The 16494-nt window shown below is 30.8% G+C and overlaps 1 protein-coding gene and 1 pseudogene across 4 annotated transcripts; both read right to left on the bottom strand.

Moving 5' to 3' along the window:
- Window positions 1-45: 45 nt before the first annotated feature.
- Window positions 46-7672, bottom strand: LOC146897052 (TMV resistance protein N-like). Of its 3 annotated transcripts, XM_085734519.1 has the most exons (7): window positions 7218-7672; window positions 7029-7110; window positions 4091-5186; window positions 3696-3989; window positions 1188-2731; window positions 956-1097; window positions 46-319 (listed from the first exon to the last, which is right to left on the bottom strand). In XM_085734519.1, exons 1-6 carry the CDS (start codon window positions 7633-7635, stop codon window positions 1004-1006), a joined length of 3528 nt encoding a protein of 1175 aa, XP_085590645.1. In that variant the 5' UTR covers window positions 7636-7672; the 3' UTR covers window positions 46-319; window positions 956-1003. The 3 variants fall into 3 exon arrangements, 2 of the variants coding, with proteins under 2 accessions (XP_085590645.1, XP_085590644.1); XR_015022303.1 differs by lacking the exon at window positions 7218-7672 and having other exon boundaries at window positions 882-1097; window positions 5798-7169; XM_085734518.1 differs by having other exon boundaries at window positions 5798-7672.
- Window positions 7673-13597: 5925 nt separating this feature from the next.
- LOC146897051 (replication protein A 70 kDa DNA-binding subunit A-like) lies at window positions 13598-16070 on the bottom strand (annotated as a pseudogene). The gene is made up of 10 exons (XR_015022305.1): window positions 15921-16070; window positions 15564-15831; window positions 15283-15379; window positions 15068-15189; window positions 14848-14930; window positions 14589-14717; window positions 14361-14515; window positions 14146-14269; window positions 13827-14003; window positions 13598-13733 (listed from the first exon to the last, which is right to left on the bottom strand). The product of XR_015022305.1 is annotated as a replication protein A 70 kDa DNA-binding subunit A-like (transcript).
- Between the last annotated feature and the right edge of the window lie 424 nt (window positions 16071-16494).

The following is a 16494-nucleotide window of genomic DNA, read 5'->3' as shown; positions in this document are numbered from 1 at the left end:
AAAGAATATAACAAGCGAAAAACATTAACAAGTAAAAACAAAAGATAAGAACAAATCAGCATATATTCATGAAGATCTCATTTGGTATTACAAAAAACTCATGCCTATATAAGTTCTGAAGTACGTACATCATCTAATGCAAGGAAAGCTTTTATACTTTTGAGTCTTCTTATGATCCTTCCACAACTCTTTTCTGTTTGAATTTAGGAGGTTCAGGTTTGAATAAAGTGCTATCATCAATTTCAAATTTGAGAGATCTTGGAAAGTTTTTCTCCCGTCGCTAACAGTCTTTTGCATCTTCTGATAAACATCTCGATTTCTGTCATAGACCAGTTCAATAAAGATCAAACTTGAATTTATAGTAATTCATGTTTAGTCATTCTTTGGCAAGTACTGATAAACATAATTTCAAAGTTTTGCATCTATGATTGATGTGATTTTTAATTCATGTTTAGTTATTCTTTTGGAAGAAAAAAATAAAAACATTTTGTTTTATGGATGCAAGTTGTCTTGGTCATACATTTGATAGTAATTTTGATAGCAAAATGTTGTCTTGCAAAATTAATTCATTATCACTGATACCTACCACTATTATAAAGTTAGTTTGATAATGAATAAACTACAGATTCTGTTCACTTTGCTGTAATACCCGAAAACAAGATATTCATGATAATTTAATAAGAACGGTAATGAAATATAATTAAAGAATAATCTTGAATCTAGTAAATTAACAATGTTGGAAGGAACTTAGATGAGAAAAGTTCTAAAACCATGATAAATGTGTGTAATTTCCAATAATAGACTCATTCTTTAGAAATTGTGACCAAGAATTAATTTGCGAATGATGGTGCTATAAATAAAAGCAAACACAAACAACTTACTAGTTTGAAAATTAGTTTCCCCTGAGTTCGAAATTCAAACATGCTATATTGAGATCTTATTTGGTCTTGCATACCTAATAAAAGATTTGTGCCTATTCATTCCACATTTTTTTCTCCCCTCTTCAGCTGTTGCTTTCTTCTTTTGTAGAACCAAACCAAGTGTTGTTCATGTGGTCTACACGAAATCCAATATGCAGGAGCTCTTCAAGTGAACACCTGTCCATAAACAGAATTATTTTGCAGTAACCTAAAACTGAATTTAGTCCCCAGATTATAAGTATAATGAGTGATAGGAAGATTATGTACCTCATATCACGTGTTTCGTCTAATTCTAGATCATCTGATTCAAAATTTGTTTTAGAAACTATTTCTTCTTGCTCATTGGATTGACGATCTGATGAAGGCACAATCTCTTCTTCATCATGGGATTCAAAAATTGTTGAAGGAACTGTTTCTTCTTGATATATCCAGCGAAACCCACACTCTTTTATGGCTACTTCATCATCTAGATTTTCATCAATAAAGAATGTAAATGTAAACTTTGGATTGTAACTGGTGCTATTCACATCACTATTGGCTTTTGTTAGTTCAACTGCATCCATTATCTGCTTGCAACTTCTTGGATCATACCATAAAAGCAAATGATCTGACATCATGTTGATTGAAGTATCGGTCCAGGGATAGTTTATGAAGTTGGGTCTTTTGAAACTTGTTATAAAGATACTTTCAGCTGAACTATTGTCCAAGTAGCACTGACATCCAAAACCTACATCATATCCCATATGGCCTTGAGAAAGAACCAAGTAAAAGGCAAAACCCAACAAGTTAAAAGGAAGCTTAAGAGTGACAGAAAGTTGTGTAGAAGAGTAATGGAACCAGTTTTCCATGCCAGGCATAGCAGGTAGGAAGTTCCAAATAATATTATTGTCATCATATAAAAATTCAATTTCTGAATTTCGTCTTGCTTCATGTTCAATCCCATCAATAGAATCTTTCAAAACTGTTTGGTATGAATGTGGATCCAATTCTTTGCAGTTAAGGAGCGCAGTATAACCAGGAATAGATTTGTCATATGGTTCAACTGTTGAACTCAACACTTTCTCAAGATATTCACAATCCCAGACAACCAAATTTGGAATAAAGCGATGAAGTGCCGGAATAGATTGAAGCAATGTACATTGGTAAACATGAACCTCTCCGAGTCGGGGAAGATACTTAATGCTTTCAGGCAAGCTTTTAATGAACATTTGAACCAGTCTTAAAAACTCTAATGATGATAGTAAGGTGATACTGTCTGGGATTTCAGACAACATATGAATATTATAAAAGTCCAAATATTTTACACTGAGGAAGGCAGGACTAGAAAGTACTTTATCTAAGGTGATGAAAGGGTCCTGTTCACGATTCTGTTGACTATGAAGCCCAATATTATCACAAAAGTTTTCAGGAAGATTCACAAGACAATCACTAAGAGCAAAGCCAAAGCCATTAAGATTTTGTGCATGCAATATAGATGATGGAAGTTCATTCCCATCCCACGCTGTAAAATACAAACTCAAATCAACGGAAGAAAATGGGATTGAGAACTCTTTAAGATTGATGCAATTCATAGCATTCAAAAAACTGAGGGCTGGTGAACAAGTATTACTGGAGAGGTTCGTAAGTGATGTACACCCAGGCACGATTAATAGTTCAAGCTTTTGGAGAAGGAAAATTGATGAATCAACTTCAAGCATGCTTTCACAATCTCTAAGTATTACTTCTTTTAGATTCGGAGAACCAGACACGTTTGGACACTCTATCAGCTTTTTGGACCAACTGAGGTCAATTATCTCTAAATTGGGTAAATTCTGTAACAATATACAATTCATCAAACAAGTTGGTACATTTTTTTAAAATTCTACGGATTTCACATTTCAATTGAGATATTTTTAGTGAAAGTTAATGCTTAGATGTGCCCATGAAGGAGAACTAAATCAAAGCTTGAAATACAGTTATAAATTTTATTTCATGAATAGTGAAAATCATTATTAAATAAGATAATTAATTACTTTTTAGAAAAGGATTTTTTTTTTTTTAATTTGAGAAATAGTCAAATCAAAAAATTAGATTACATTATGTCTCATATTCACTAGATAGACAGTATCACATTTTAAAAGTTTTTTTCAGAGTATATTTTAAAAAAATCGTAACATAATAAAAATATGATATACATCAAAATTCAGAAATGTTAAAAATCATTAAAGTAAAAACAATGTTAAAGAACCTAATTAAAATAGTGAATAAATATAGTTTTAATCTCCATAAATATATATTTTTTTATTTTAATCCTTGTGAAAAAAATTACTCCTTCCAAATATAGAATTTTTTATTTTGATCTGTTGTATTTTGTTTTACCTGCAAAATCCGTTCATATTGAAATTGGTCATTGTCATATTTATTTTACTCTTTATTTTAAGGGACTAAAATTAAATATTCTGCATATTACAATGATCAATTTTAAAATGAATCAATTTTGCAATGACTAAAACAATATAACATGAATCAAAAGCAAAAAAACATATATTTGCAGGGATTTAAAAAAAAAATTACATGTCTCAAATCAAAACTCTTGTTATTTGCAAAGATGATTTGCATATTTAAACATTAAAAGAAAAAAATAAAAATTCCAAAATAAAATGTTCAATTAAGGTTGCTCATCACTTGGACCGCACAAAAGAAATAGACGTCATCCTCCTTTTCTACTATAAAAAACTTAAACTTTTATATATAAAAATTAAAATAAATAAAAATAAATACATGGATCATGCTTACCACTACTCCATTCCAAAGTTTTTCCACATGGCTTCTTTTCAAGGAAAGCTCCACAAGCATTTCAAGACAGGAGGTTAGAGGGAGAGTTTTCAATGGATAGCCATCCCATAGAATACATCTCAGATTTTCTGGCAATAAACCAAGACCGTGTGGAAAGCTTATAGATTTAACTCCTTTGTGGTCTTGAACAGCAAGTAACCTTAGATTTTTCATCTTTTCAAATGCATCGGGTCTTAAAGTTACATGTGTGTATTCAGTAGCATCTAAAAATATGGCTTCAACTTTCTCAGATCCCTAGAAAAAAAAAACTCAATGTTAGTATTTTTGTAGTAAGTTTCATTTACTGTATAAAAAACATATGTCTATGAAGGGAACTGGTGATATCATTCTCTTACTCTATTATTTTTCAATACATCATAAACTTCCTTAGGATCACATAATCTACTGCGTTGTTTGGGATTCTTAGGTGATTCTTCACGAACAATTTGTTTTCCCATTTCCTGTATCAAGCAATGCATTTGTATGCAATTTTCAGAGTCAACCCTTACAAGAGCCTTGTCTAAAAGATTACTTATCCCTATATCAGCAAAGAAACCGCACTCATTTAATATTTTTGTTATCCATTCCCTTTTACTTCCTTTGAAAAAACATGCAATATCCAAAAATATATTTTTCTCTGTATCTTCCAATTCATTAAAACTCATTCTGAGTATAGAATCAATTTCATTGTTTGGCATTTTTTTCAGTTTAGCTAATGCACAATCCCATTCTATTTCACTTTTACATCTAAGTAATGATCCCAATACTTTCAAAGCTAAAGGGTTTCCTCTAGCATAATCAATTGCTCTTTTTGAGAGCTCCACATATCCATCCTTAGGTGAGACTTTGTTAAAAGCGTTGAAACTGAAAAGTCGGAGGGAATTTCTGGAGTTCATCTTCGTAACTTCATAAATTTTTTCAATTCCTCCCCTCATCAGCACATGCTTATCCCTAGTAGTCACAATGACTGTGCTACCGGATCCTAGCCAACCATGTCCCACTCCAATCAAGTTTTGCAGAAGTTCTGAATTATGTACATCATCTAGTACGATGAAAGATTTCATGCTTTTGAGTCTTCTTATGATCATGGATGGTATTAGTTTGGGAGTGTCAATATCAAGATCTTCTTTTAGTAACTTAGAAAGAAGTTTGTTGCATGTGTAATTGATTCCATTTCTTTTTGATACTTCTGTCACCTTTTCAAAGAAGCAACTGCCATCATATTTGAAAGAGACCCTTTGAAACATAGCAGTGGCAAGGGTTGTCTTACCAATGCCTCCCATACCCCAAAGTCCAATGATTTGAACTTCTGTTGAGTCAAATTTTATTAAAGATTGAATGCTCCAAAAGTTTTCATCAGGTATGAAATTACAAGTAAGATCAATTGTGCTTTGTTGATTTAATTTTCTTATTACAGCTCTGGTAATGTCTTCAATTAAGTTGGATTCAGTCCTGACATGTGTAAAAAATTGTATAATAGTTAATATATATTATGTGAATGCCAACCAAAGAGGTAAAACCATAATTAAAATCTAAGGCAAAACTATAACAAGATATTCAAGCATTCACACAAATCACTTACGTTTGTATGCAAGTTCAAAATACACATGTATCGAAATGGGCTTGTTCATTTGGTCTTCTTAAATTAACATTTTTTATCATACCAAAATCATAACCAACATAATTCTCAATATTAAAATATCAACATTAATTATTAAAAATGTAAACCATGTGGGCATAATCATAAACAGGGCTTTTAACGCCCCAATGATCCATCCCAGATGATTCTTAGGATGGCTAGAGATCTAGATGAGGCCAGACTCTTTCGCTGGGAAGGCATGGGCAACATGAGACCATCTACATTGGCTTGAAGTATCCTCCAAGAGAGTGGATAAAACTTAACTGTGATGGAGCATACAAGGATTCAATGAGATTTGTGTGTTGTGGTGGTCAACCAGTTAAAGGGTTACGCTTAGAGAATTGGAGATCGTCATGCCCTTCATGTTGAAATATGTGGTATGTACACGGGAATGCAAATGGAAAATAGGGAAGGTTTTACTCACCTCATAGTTGAGAGTGACTCCAAGCTTCTGATCGATATGGTAACATGGAGTTGTAAGCTTAACGGACACACTCCTATCTTGGTCCGCAGTATTAAAGATCTTGCTATCTTACTGACAATATTACTTTTAAGCACACATGGCGCGAGGGAAATAGATGTGTTAATTGGTTGACTAATTTTAGTTTTAATAAAAATTCATATGATGTAAGAATTTTGAAATCTCCTCAAGCGAATATCCAAAATCTCCTTTTTGATAACATATTTGAAGCTTACATATAGTAACTTTGTAGTTTTTGTTTTTCTTGGGCATTGCCTTCTTTGACCAAAAATAAAAAAAGATCCGACATACTTCATAGTCTCTTAGTCTTAACTTTGTTAGCTTTTTTTTTTACCAAAACTTAGTTAACCAGTCAAATACTATTATTACTATTTTTCTGTGTTATGATGAAATCCGGTTTATCACCTTTATTATTTATATTTATCTTAAATAATTTGGTATGAACTAGATATCATCTACACACAATTACCAAAACTTAGATGGAGTATATGATTGTATTATGTGGCAAAGCTATCCGGAAGAAATAGATTGTTGTTGTATTTTCCATTTCATTAATGCAGATATTCGGTGAATCTTTCTCTTTCACGTTTAGTGACATGTTTTACTAAAAATAGCAAGGAATCAATTTGCCCGAAGAGAAATTCTTGTTATAGTTACTTCACCTGATAACTCTATGTAGAAATTATATTTTCATCCTTCAAATTCAAACCACTGTAATCTAGTTTATATTATCTTAGCAATATTTTTTTTTGATTGAGTTATCTTAGCAAATATGTTTGTCAAAAAAAAAAAAATTAGCAATATGGCATATTAAAAAATAATGTAAATTGGACAAGTGTAGCTATAAGATCTTATAGTCGAGAATCATATCGTAGAAAATATATATAGCTTGAATTAAACCAATATACTTATATTGTAACCAAAAAAAAAAAAACAATATATTTATATTTATTAATTAGGGAACCATGATCGGAATGTCTCACTAGTTCGATCTCCAAGCCCACCTAAAATGGGATTGGGGAAGAATCGAATTTGAGATCTTGTTTTTTTTTTTGAAACGGAACTTGAGATCTTGTGAAGGAGCACATTCTCAGGTTCCAAGTCAATAACACTAGTCCAACTTAAATGAGTTTTTCAAAATCTAATTTTAATAAATGCAAAAGATTAGAAAAACCTGTATGTGGTTAAATGAAAACCAGACAAATTAGCAACTTGGAAAAGAGCATTCTTCCAATTTTGTATCTCACGGTCGTTCCCTTGCTTCTTGTGTTTAGCCAAAGCAGTGCCATAATGTATGTGGTTAAATGAAAACCAGACAAATTAGCAACTTGGAAAAGAGCATTCTTCCAATTTTGTATCTCACGGTCGTTCCCTTGCTTCTTGTGTTTAGCCAAAGCAGTGCCATAACTCCCAGTCTGCTTCCGCACATGTGAAGGGTCAACATGGTAGAACACAGGAATAACAACAATTTGTTCATTTTTGTGGCATTCCATTATTTGAACGAGTTCGTTCAAACACCATGTTGAAGACGCATAGTTCTCTGAGAACACAACAATAAACACAGTGGATTCTTTGATTGCTTTCACAAGTTCTACCCAAACTTCATTTCCTTTTTCGATCCTGTTGTCGATGTAGGTATGTAAGCTGCTTCGGCACAAAGCAGCGTAAAGATGACTAGTGAAACCAACGCGGGTGTCCTCGCCTCGAAAGCTGATGAAAACATCATATTTCTTAAGAGTAGCGTCGTTAGAAGAAGAAGAAGAAGCCATATCCATAGTCATGTATTAGGAAGTATCTTTTGTGAAGAATTACAAATTCATTCTGGTTCACAGAAATAGAATGAGATAAACTCTTGTGAAAGCGTGTGGACCCTCCTTTACATAATTACACCTTTTGCTTTTTAGAACACTCTTGACTCGGGCGTTTACTTCTTTTCTTTCTGCGAAATAATATTTCAACAATCATTTTTTACAATTTTTTGATAACTTTATTTTTAATAAATGATTGTTGAAATTTTTTCTCTATTATTTTGGTTTTTATGTCAATAAGAGAAAAAAGTATTGACGTAAAAACCAAAATAATAGAGAAAGAAATAGAAACATTATATTCAGATTGTCTTACAAGTTGTATAACAAAAATGGTTGTTCAAATACTATCTCTGTTCTTTTTTAATTGTCACTTTTTAATATTTTACAAAACCAAGACTATCAATAAATGTTACTACTTTTGATACAATAGTTTATCTTTTTTCAATAATAATAGTTCATTCATTTAATTTGTTAGTATTTCATATATTTCTCTCTGTAGTAAATAACTAAGTAATATTGGTAAAACAACATTTAATATTACATTGAATTTTAAAAGTGCAATTAAATAAAAACAAAAAATTCTATAAAAGAAACACTGCTTTTTTATTCAAGTTATATTTGTTGATTCCTATTAGAATATAGTGTGTAGATAACTTGGAGAGCAAGTTATCTAGATAGCTTGGAGAGCAAGCTAGTTAGTTAGGGAGTTAGTTACTCCAACTCACTCCTATAAATAAGTCTCAACTATTGTACTCTTATCATCTTTTGATCAAATAATTCTCTATAATCTTTTTCAATCATAATGAAATTCAGTTACAACTTTTCTTCTTTGTGAAGCTTTTCTTCTCTTAACCATGGCGGATTCTTCTTCTATGATGGTATCAGAGCGATACCGTTCACCTCGGTTGTGATCTTCGAGATATCATTTTTTTTCCGCTGCCGCATCAGAAATTTTTACCGTTCTTTTCGATCCTCCGTCTTTTCTAATGACATACTCCATTGTTTGTCATCTATGGAAGATATCAAAGGCTGAAAAGAAGTTTTCGCCATTACCGCCACTTCGGAAATCACCGCAAGAATCTGCAGTTTTATCATCCGAAGCTGTTTCTTTCAATTTTGGCAGTTTTAATTCAGAAATTGTTCCTATCAAGCCGATCAAATCTGTTGCACCACTGATTGAAGGTTGCAGCATCATGATTGGTGAAATCTCATGTGTTTTGAATGATTCTGTTTTTGTATCATCGGTATCGTATGCGAACGATCCTGTTTCTACATCATCAGTATTGAATGCAAGTGATTCTTTTAATTCGTTCGATTTCATATTTGAATCTGTAGCGAATTCAACAAAGATTGTTACGAAAGATCAAGAACCACAGAGTTTTCAAGATCCTTCCGTTGTTTTCAGTTTCGTCATCGCAAATCAATTCCGCGATGATAATTTCTCCAAGGTTCCAATCAATTTTTTCATGAAGTTTGTTAACATTCTCAGAACTGTAATTTCAGCACCGCCTTGGTTCGCCGGAGGTGATGGTTATTCTCCATTGATTTTCGATCCCGGCGGTGTAACCGTAGTTCATGGTTCGATAAATCTGATTCGTACCTTAACCGTTTTTAATCGTAGTCAATTCATTGTATCTGTTTTCGATACTGGTCAATTCATCTTTTTCTACCGGTGGAAATCTGTGTGGTTTGTTCACCTTTTTCTACTGGTGGAAATATGTGTGGTTTGTTGCCTTCTTTTCTGTCAAGTTTCATTGCAACTCTGTTCTTCCTTTCAATTGCGTTCTTCTCTGTTTGTTTTTTCGACAAATTCAGATTCAATTGAGATTGAGAAAATTTGGGAAGAAGATAATGGATTTTTCTCTGTTCAGAAGCCGTTTTGTGTATCAGAAGCTATTGGAATCACTCATCAGAAGTGTTTGTCAGAAGCTATTGGAATAACTCATCAGAAGCGTTTGTCAGAAGCTATTGGAATAACTCATCAGAAGTGTTCGTCAGAAGCTAAGCTATTGGAATCACTCATCAGAAGCTCTTTCGTTTGTCAGAAGCTATTGGAATCACTCATCAGAAGCTATTGGAATCACTCACCAGAAGCATGTTTCAGAAGCTGTCTCCAGTTGCATTTCAGAAGCTGTTTCCAGAAGCATGTTTCAGAAGCTGTCTCCAGAAGCATGTTTCAGAAGCTGTTTCCAGAAGCAAGTTTACATTTCAGTCTCGTTCTTTTCCAACCTTCATAACTGATTCAACTCCCTAGTTTGCTTAGTTAATCTAGTACGAATAAATTGTAATTTTCCTTGCATTTCAAACTCAAATTGGTAAACTTTCCCACTTTGAGTTTGAGGGGGACTATTAGAATATAGTGTGTAGATAACTTGGAGAGCAAGTTATCTAGATAGCTTGGAGATCAAGCTAGTTAGTTAGGGAGTTAGTTACTCCAACTCACTCCTATAAATAAGTCTCAACTACTGTACTCTTATCATCTTTTGATCAAATAATTCTCTATAATCTTTTTCAATCATAATGAAATTCAGTTACAACTTTTCTTCTTTGTGAAGCTTTTCTTCTCTTAACCATGGCAGATTCTTCTTCTATGAATTCCTGGGAATAAAATAATAGAAATGTATATGTTTGTGTTTGTTACAAGTTTATTAAATATTATTCCCGTGTATAAAATGTTCATGGGAATAGAAAAAATTTCCCAAAGAAAAAGGTGGGAATAAAGTTCCCATGGAGATGGGAATAAATTTATTTGTAGTTACCTAATACCTATTATAATTTCTATTCTTATGGTTCTTAGGAATATTATAAAGTTAACCAAACATATTTTTTATAAATACCTTGGAATAAAATTCTCATCTTTATATTTCAATGAATGTTATTCCTAGGAATAAATTTGGTAAACTTAAAACAAACACACCCTTAAAAAAGGAACGGAGGGAGTAATACTCTTCTTTCTTTTTTGGTTTCTTTTATTTGTGTCATACTAGTGTAACGACCCGTGCCAAGCACGGGATACATTTTATTTAAATTTCTTTAACGGATTTTGCACATTAATATGTTTTTAAATACTATTTTATTTATTTAGTTTGATTTCATTCCAAAATTTTAACATTATATCATACTTTATCCTCATATTTAAAATTTAAACGATAAATCACCATTTATTGAGAACAAAAAAGTTAAATTTTACAACGATTTAACTATTTTTGTGAGAATGATTAAATAGTGGGTAAAAGTACAATTGTGCTTAAAACATGTATGATTACCTCTGATTTAGTCTACCACTCTTAATAAAATTATCTTTTTTTTTTACTTAATCACAATACTCTCTCTGATTGCAATAAAAAAAAAGGTTAAATTACACCGGAGGTTATTTAAACTATTTAATTGTAACAAATTAGTCCTTTAGGTTCTTTTCATATATCTTACGTCTTTTAAGTTATTTAACTGTAACTTTATGTCCCGAATAACTTGCATTTTTAAGATCTGAAATCCCCAAAATTGTTACGGTAAGATAACTTAAAGGACCTCGTTGGTAATGAAAAAACGTATATACAATTAGTTTTCTTGATTTGATAAAGAAAATATAAATTTCTGAAAAGTACCATCTATTGGAACTTGTTTCATGAGAATAAAAAAAAAACCCCACAAAATCCTCAAACTAAAACCTCCACCAAATGCGCGGAAGAAAAATGGAGGAGATCTATGTCAACCCCCTCAGGGCCCGTTTGTTACGGATTAAAATAAAAGTGATTTTGATATAAAATAATTTAGAGATTATATTTTAGAGATTATATGAAAAATCAGAATCTATTTTGCGTTTGTTCACTGTAATAAAAATCACTTTTTTTAAACAATTAATCTAGTTTGTTTGGATACAACTAAATAAAAGGGATTTTTTGTTAAAAAATTAGTTCAATCTTTTAAATTATATTTTCTCTCTCCTCTAAAAAAAATCTATTTTATTTTAAGCTGCTCCTAACAGCTTCTCATTTGAAGCTGTTTTTAGATTATTTTTAGATTTTGATTTTTTTAAAAATCTGTAACAAACGGATGCAAAACTCTTAAAAGTGATTATTTGTTTAAAAAAAGTGATTTTTTTCTTAAAAAAACTATAACAAACGGGCTCATTAGATCTATGTTCCTAATCAAAACATGTTAGTTCTTCAACTCCTTAATGGTGATCCTAGACGTAAGGTTCAAAAATTCTTTTAGTATACTAATGTGGGATAAATGAGGCAACTAAAATAGGCAGTCTCCAGGAGAATTTGTATTTTCACTCACAAAATTGTAATTAAAAGTAAAGGTAAAAAACAAAGGTCAGAAATATTACCATTTATTAGAAAATATATTTTCTAAAAGGTTTGTGAAAAAAAAAAATCCCTCCAACAAAATAAGCATATATTTTCTTTAGCTCTTTTTGTCTCCATAAATATATCAACATTATTCTTGTTTTTAAAGCTCTCGTAGAACTCTTGTAATCTAGCAATGTCATCGTGTTCTCTATCGGGGGCTTCAACTTACCATTTAGCCTGCTAAAAATATAAAAAAAACAAAAAAAGACACAATGATTTTACAGCTTGAATATTTCTTAGTTAAACAACCACTCTATATACCTAGGTCTTAAATAAATATTGTAAAACACGGGAACCAAAAATATGAAGTGTGAAGCAAGAAATTAGTTTGCACATATGTAAAAAAATAAATAAAAATGATAATTAATTGTGTTTTGGTCTCTCTTTTATAACAAATTCACGACAAAAGTATTTTGTTTTAAAACAAAATTTTCATGTCCCTCAATTATCTCATTTACTGTAATTTTGATTCCAACCTAAATTTTTAATTTGCTGCAAAAGTGGAGATTCTTTGTTAAAAAAAGTTGATTTTAATCCCAAATTTGTATTTTGTTTTACGAATTAAAATTTTGACAGTAAATTACCATTACGAACACAAACAATCTCCATTTTTTATGGACCAAATAGTTTGAGTGATGAAGAATAAAGTCCAATTAATCATATTCCAAGAATTATCTTTTACGTAGGTGTCAACATCATCATAAGATGGACTGACATGTATTCCAAAAAATTCTCCTAAATTTTAATTCATGCTAAATGTTAATTATTATACAGAAGCCGTTTCTAACTTCAAATTAATTTTTTTCATAAAATACTTAGTCGATTACATTCAGATAATTTGTAATGTAATATGCGTTTCGATTAATATTTATATGGTACATTAAAAATTTGGTAGGTTACAAAATTATAATAAATAACTTGAATAAATTATATCTTGAATTTTGATTCGTTACACAATTACAATTACCTACTAATTATAAATCTTAAATGTTGTAAAACATTTTTAAGGTTATATAATTCATTTTCATAGAAGAAAATTATTTGAAATTAAAAACGGCCTTTAATTTTTTTATTTATTATAGAATTTATTTAAAGTTTAAGACACAAGTCAATATTGTAATTGATAATCTGAACCAAATTATATATTATTTCATTTTACCGGGTCAATACATGGAACAATATTGATTTATTAAATTGAAAATAGTAATTCCATTGTCAATGACATGGACCTTATTTTGGTACTCTAAAAACAGACATGAAACTTTGACATAATAGACGAACAACTTGAACGCAACAAAACAAAGACACTTGAAGACACTATTTCTCTATCTTCACGATCTTTTTCACCGGTTGAAAAATTGCGTTAGTTGTTCCACAATCTTCATTTGTTGGCAACATTCTATTCTTAGGAGGTGCAAATGATTCACAATCCAATTCAATAACACCTTCCGGGTCAACGGATGATGGAGTTGTGGGAATTATTTCAAAAAACTTATCCATTAAGTCCTAGACCAAAAAATATGTCAACTTAGAATAAAATAAGTATATATATATTATAATCACAACCGACATTTTTTTCTTCCAAAATATCAAATAAAATAAACTTCATAAAGTTATTAAATACCATGACAACATTGTCTTTCTCGAGACCAACTGTCTTCGAAGCATATCGGCTATGAATTGCAGGTTCCACCAAATCACTCTAATTGTTTTAACCTGCACACAAACAATAAACATTACAATTTTGTATTTCATTAAGGAAACTAATGTCTTCAAAAATTGTTTCAAACAATTAAAGTGTTACAATACCTCGAGTGTCTCAACTTTTTTAAACTTTAAAAGGATATGTGGATCATTGCTAAGCTTCATAACACGATAGCTAGTCTCATATCTAGAATTGAATCCAACACTCACGTCAACCTTAACCAATAACTCGGTACCAACCAATTGTGCAATCTCATCGGGTAAATGATGAGATGGATCACCCTGCCAAAATATCATTAGAATAAAAGTATCATACATTTGTTATTATTGTTTGTGTAGAATCATACATTTTCAAAGTAAATATAATATTAGAGCTTTGTATTATATTATAATTATATTATAATAACAGTTGAAAAATACATACGACAATGTTGTTGGATTCAATAATGTCAGAACATGATTTATTAAGCAATCCAGAAACATCTCGATCAAATAAAACAAAAAGTGCACTTCCGTTGTCATCAACTACTCGAATCTTGATTTTGAACCTGCATCAAACGGTTGGATGTATCAATAACAAACTTAAGGATATCGCCTTAAGCTGATTAAAAATCGCAAAATATTTAAGTTAGAATATACCTAGGTGTGACATGCACAACATGACGATCACACTTTTCACAAAAGTACATGTTAGAATCAGCATACACTTTTTTGTTGCATGAGCAAGAGGTGTACCACCATCCGTCGTCATCAATAATCTCACTTATTGTTCCCAAGACAATAAAAGAGGTGGCCTGCATCACCATACAAAATAACATTATACCAAAAGGCGTACCAACTTTACCAAAATAGACCTGTAAAAAAAACCTTATTAACATTCTTCAACTCGTCAATAGTGGTCCTAGGAGTAAGTTTGAGAAACTCCTCATTTACAGGTATGCGAGATGAATTTGGTAACTGGATCAATCCCGATGCAGGAGAATTTGTATTTGCACTAAGAAAGCTATAATAAAAAGTATCAATCAATAATATTATAACTTAAGTAAAAATGTTATATTAATATATATATATATATATATATATATATATATATATATATATATATATATATATATATATATATCCTTTTCCTTAGTACCTTTGTTTCACCAATTTCAGGATTGAATGTGATTCTAGTGGAAGAAAATGCATTTTGCAATGCTGGTTTTCCTATCATTAAGATATAAAAGTATATGAATCAAGTGTGTGTGTGTGTGTGTATACACACACACACACACACACACACACACACACACACACACACACGTATAAACAAACAATCACAATTGCTAGTCATAAATTATTACCTTGAAACAATTTAACTTTTGCCAACATAATGACTACAACAACATTTTGAGATTCGCCGGACGATAGGAAAGAGTTCAGCTCTTCAACATACTCTCCAAAAAGAGTACATTTAAAACGGTACCTATTTTAAATTGTCAAATGTTATACATATATTAATAAAAATACTATAATACAGGTCTTGAAAAATTACAATTACAAAAAAAATCAAACCTACCCATTTGAATCCAATTCAATGACATTCATTTTAGTTTTTACACCATCTCTTTTGTACTCTCTTTCAACTCCAACTCCAGTCATGACTCCAATTACATCTGCATATATAACACACATTAAAATATCGATCAAATTACTATTTATTATTAAAAGAATATAACGTACAATTGAATCATATTAAACAAAACATTTTATTAATTCAAAAAATAAATTATTGTGTTATTTTTGTAAGCAAAAATAATATTTTAAAAAATCTACATGAAGAAAATTATAGTCACTTACCAACCAAGTAGTTGTTGTCGTAAGATTCATTGAAAACATTAGGTGCAGGTGTAAACGAATACACGTTAGTTGGGACCAAAACAGTTTCAGATAGTTTGACTTTTGTGTTGATTGTGAAATTCAATTTGTATTCGCTGCGTGATGGTCGATACGATCCACTGTTGCAAGCAACATCAAATGAGGAAATCATGAAAACCATTCCCTCTTGGAGCTGCTCCTTGAACTTGTAGATCAATGTTCTTCGTATAGACGCACCAATTCGATCACCCTAGATAAAAAAGATGAGAACACTATACTTTAAACAAAAAAATACTTAAAACCAAAACAAAACAAAAAAAAACGATATGAAAAAGGTACCTTTCGATCCATTAGAACCAACTCCATGGAAAATGGTAGTTTTTTATTTTTGTAGTGTTGAACAAACCAAGCACGAACAACCCTCACAACCAATATCCACGATTGTTTTCATGGCGAAACATCAGAGATGAAGTCGTGTTTCGTAGACATTTTCCTTTGCAGTAGAAAAATTACAGAAATAGTTTAGAATATAGATATAAGAGCACCAGAGAACGGAAAAAAAGAAGAACTATATTTTGTGATTGTTGTATACTCGTACCCAAAAGCGCTACTATTTATATATAAAAATTGTACCATAACGGTTAATATAAATTAATTATCAATTTGACCGTTTTAAAATTAATATTATCAACGTCTTTAATATTATAAAATGTGCATTAAACGATTAAATTATATTTCATGTAACGTACAAAAAATTAACTTCATAACATTTGAAATTTAATTTAATATTTAATAATATCTTACAAATAATTATGTAATATAGTTTTGTAACGAACAAAAATTAATTATATAACCTTAAAAACTAATTAATACAATTAATTTTTTAATTAGTAGGTTAATGCCTTAGTGTAAC

The sequence above is a fragment of the Medicago sativa genome, chromosome 8, assembly GCF_051527215.1.
Source record: "Medicago sativa cultivar Bolivia chromosome 8, Bolivia_mono, whole genome shotgun sequence".
NCBI classification, from domain to species: domain Eukaryota; kingdom Viridiplantae; phylum Streptophyta; class Magnoliopsida; order Fabales; family Fabaceae; genus Medicago; species Medicago sativa.
This window is presented reverse-complemented; position numbering and strand designations above follow the sequence as displayed.

Bases quoted from the DNA above. Each gene is read 5' to 3' on its own strand.
- LOC146897052 (XM_085734519.1), bottom strand. From the start codon at position 7,635: ATGACTATGGATATGGCTTCTTCTTCTTCTTCTAACGACGCTACTCTT. The intron at 7,111-7,217 runs GTGAGATACAAA...ACAAGAAGCAAG, and splicing joins CAAGAAGCAAGGGAACGACC to GGAACGACCGTGAGATACAA. The intron at 2,732-3,695 runs GTAAGCATGATC...ATATTGTTACAG, and splicing joins AACTTTGGAATGGAGTAGTG to AATTTACCCAATTTAGAGAT.